Source organism: Tetrahymena thermophila, assembly GCF_000189635.1.
Source record: "Tetrahymena thermophila SB210 genomic scaffold scf_8254672, whole genome shotgun sequence".
NCBI classification, from domain to species: domain Eukaryota; phylum Ciliophora; class Oligohymenophorea; order Hymenostomatida; family Tetrahymenidae; genus Tetrahymena; species Tetrahymena thermophila.
The window spans coordinates 81372-84760 of record NW_002476439.1 but is presented as its reverse complement, the minus strand read 5'-3'; the positions used below and the strand labels follow the sequence as shown (position 1 = coordinate 84760).

The window sequence follows — 3389 nt, the reverse complement described above, 5'->3', positions numbered from 1 at the left end:
TATTTCCCTTTTGAAATTAAATTCTAAATATATATTTTTTATCTCTTTCCAGTATCTAAGAAATGCAATTAGTAGAATTACTTTTATAACTCCCTTAGTAGTTAGTTTAATTTAAAGAAATTTCAAATTAATTATTCATATTTTTAACTATTTCTATTCGCTAGTTTCCATCTTAAAAATTGCTTTTCTAAAATTATAGTTGATTCAAGATATTCTTCCCTTTTAACAATAATAAATCAAAGATAGGAAATTGTTTTAAGGTATTTTCCAATTCAGGTTTTTCAAAACTAAATGATTCTAGTATTGTTTATTGAACTCTGTATGTTTAACTATTATCAAAGTTTTATTGGTTTTCATTTAGATTCTATTTCTTTTTTACTATTTTAACAAACTCTTTTATATAATTTGTTTCTAGACTCCTCAAAATATTAAAGCTTTATTCTTCAGAGAACATTTCATCTGTGTTTATATTTTTTGAAAATGGATATGTTTCAATTAAGTATCTCATCAAGTTATCTCGATAATTATTTGAGATAAAATTGAATTTGTTATCAAGAACATTGAGTAGATTTGATATTTAAAATGAATTCTTAACTGATTAGAGGTGTTAAGGATCATCTTGTAATTTGATCAAATGCTCAACATATTCATTTACACTGTTTATTTTCTCATCATTTAATTCTGAAAATTTGATAGCTTTTTTACCTTCTTGATTCATTTTGTCAAATGAAATTTATTCAAAAAAGAGACTTAGTTTTTACATTTATTGTCTAATTTGATTCAAAAACTCTTCACTACAATAATTAGTTTTGTTAGAAATTAATTTCATTAATTAATCTATTTTATTATTATCTTGTTATGGTAATATATTATTATTTAAGTTATTATCAGACTTGACTTGACTTTATGTTTAATCTTCAAAAAAGTTAAGCTAATCTAAAAATTCTAATAAAAATATTTTGCTTTTGTTTAATCTGTCAAAATCCACTAATTGTTGAATTTTGTCACATTGATTGAGTAACTCTTAAAGCAGCTGCGTATTTTTAGCTTTATTTAACTATACTTACTAAATGAAGTCTTTACACGATTTTTGGTAGAGCGCAAAAGACTTATTCTAGTCTTGCATGAGCAGTGATTTTAAATTTTGAATTTAAGATATTTCTTGATACCTTTTCAAAATTTACTCTTTGCCAAAAGGCATTTCGAGAGCTTGATTGATTGCTTTTTTCTAAGCGACATCGATTTTTTTAATGATTTCATCTTTTAGCTAAGTGAAGTAAGAATTGATTTAATTGAGGACGCTTTATGTTGAATTGAGATTCTTAGCCTTCAAATGAATATTCTGAACAATCTGCTAATCATTGAGAGGTGGCCATTTATAATGAAAATCAGAATCTGAATTTTCAATAATTTTTTAGATGAGCATGTAATTGGCACCTCTAAATTGTAAATCTTATTCGAAGCAATCAACACATTAGAATATGTTAGAGTTAGGAAGGGATGGGATTTCATTAACTTAGATAAAGGCAAGTTTATTTTGAGGATGAATGATACAATTTTATTGAATAGGAATACTATTTGGAGCTAATTAGTCCATTTTATTTGATTGATTGAATATGCTTAGATATATTATTTACTACAAAACCTAAAGTCTTAAATATTTGAGATGTTTTGATTAATCAGAAGAATGAAATTTTATCATAGAAAGCAAAAAAAATATAAGTAAATAAATAAATAAATAAAGGTATTAGAATATTTAATTTACAATTTAAAATAAGAACTTATAAAAAATATAAGAATCTTGAATAGAGATAATACAAAAAATGTATTAAAAATATTTTTTGTTATTGAGATTATTTTAAATATTAAAGTAAAATTTAGAAAAATTCAAAAATGAATAGAATCTAATTCTGTAAATAAATCCATTTAATTCTGACAAAAAAAATTTTTTTTAAACCTTTTAAAATAAATTAAACAAAAAGTAAGTATATTCATTTTATTAAATCATAAATATTATTAAATTTTATTTTGCTTAATATATTAATATTTAATCAAATAAATTTTTTTTAATAATATTATAATATATATTTTTTTAGATTTTTAATTGCATTTCCAACGAAATATTTATTTGTAAAAAAACTTACGAAGAAAAATAACGAACAAAAAAATTAAAACAGATCTAATAGCAAATTTGTTTTACACTCATTTTACTGGACCAATAAAATATATAATATATTATGCATGTTATTTTTTTACTACATTGTATTTATTATTAATAATTATTATTCTAACCTCTACATTTCAATTTTTAAACAAATTCATTCAAATATTATTATTTTGAATTTCTTCCATACTTTAATTTTCAAAATTACTCAACTATTAATGCTTCTTTTAAGATATATTTATCTTAGTGCCCGTATAAATAGAAATACAAACATAGATCTTTTTAAGATAAATTTTATTTATATTCATCTTAAATTTCAACTTTATAGGAATAATCTGGGTAATTTAATACCTCAACTTACTTTCCTTCTAGCCAAACTCTCAACTCTAAAGTACTATTTTCATCTAACAATTATTTCCTATCTCCTTTTACAAATTTTTCAATTCCCTGACCTCCATTGTATTTCATCTTATTATTTTCTAATCCTAAATAGTAGCTCATTTTATCATTATATCCATAATCTCTATTGAAATTCTCATTTTTCATTAATCCTATCATAAAATAATTAGGATCATTTCTCTTTTCAAATTAAATCCTAAATATGTATTTTTTATCTCTTTCCAATATCTAAGAAATGCAATTAGTATCTTTACCTTTATAACTCCCTTAGTAGTTAGTTTCATTTAAAGAAATTTCAAATTAATTATTCATATTTTTAACTATTTCTATTCGCTAGTTTCCATCATTTAAATTGCTTTTCTAAAATTATAATTCATTCAAGATACTCTTCTCTTTTAACAATAATAATAAATCAAAGATAGGAAATTGTTTTAAGGTATTTTCCAATTCAGGTTTTTCAAAAATAAATGATTCTAGTATTTTTTATTAAACTCTGTATGTTTAACTATTATCAAAATTTTATCCGTTTTCATTTAGATTCTATTTCTTTTTTACTATTTTAACAAACTCTTTTATATAATTTGTTTCTAGACTCCTCAAAATATTAAAGCTTTATTCTTCAGAGAACATTTCGTCTGTGTTTATATTTTTTGAAAATGGATATGTTTCAATTAAGTATCTCATCAAGTTATCTCGATAATTATTTGAGATAAAATTAAATTTGTTATCAAGAATATTGAGTAGATTTGATATTTAAAATGAATTCTTAACTGATTAGAGGTGTTAAGGATCATTTTATAATTTGATCAAATGCTCAACGTATTCA

The 3389-nt window shown here is 21.9% G+C and overlaps 3 protein-coding genes across 3 annotated transcripts in view; 1 reads left to right on the top strand and 2 right to left on the bottom strand. All coding sequences in view use genetic code 6, as the record gives it.

Moving 5' to 3' along the window:
• Window positions 1-1597, bottom strand: part of TTHERM_00830510 (hypothetical protein) — a gene marked incomplete at both ends in the record, with an annotated part of 3175 nt that extends 1578 nt beyond the window's left edge. The window contains one exon of the mRNA XM_001013655.3: window positions 82-1597. Within this exon, the coding sequence (XP_001013655.3) occupies window positions 82-1597 (1516 nt within the window). The remainder of the gene's footprint in view (window positions 1-81) is intronic.
• A 765-nt stretch (window positions 1598-2362) lies between these two features.
• On the bottom strand, window positions 2363-3247 carry TTHERM_00830500 (hypothetical protein; the record flags this gene model as incomplete). The annotated part of the gene is made up of 1 exon (XM_001013654.2): window positions 2363-3247. One exon carries the CDS (start codon window positions 3245-3247, stop codon window positions 2363-2365), a length of 885 nt encoding a protein of 294 aa, XP_001013654.2.
• Window positions 3248-3373: 126 nt separating this feature from the next.
• TTHERM_00829500 (hypothetical protein) overlaps window positions 3374-3389 on the top strand; it is a gene marked incomplete at both ends in the record, with an annotated part of 452 nt that continues 436 nt past the window's right edge. The window contains one exon of the mRNA XM_001013653.3: window positions 3374-3389. This exon is cut by the window's right edge and continues 144 nt beyond it. Coding sequence (XP_001013653.3) covers window positions 3374-3389 — 16 coding nt within the window.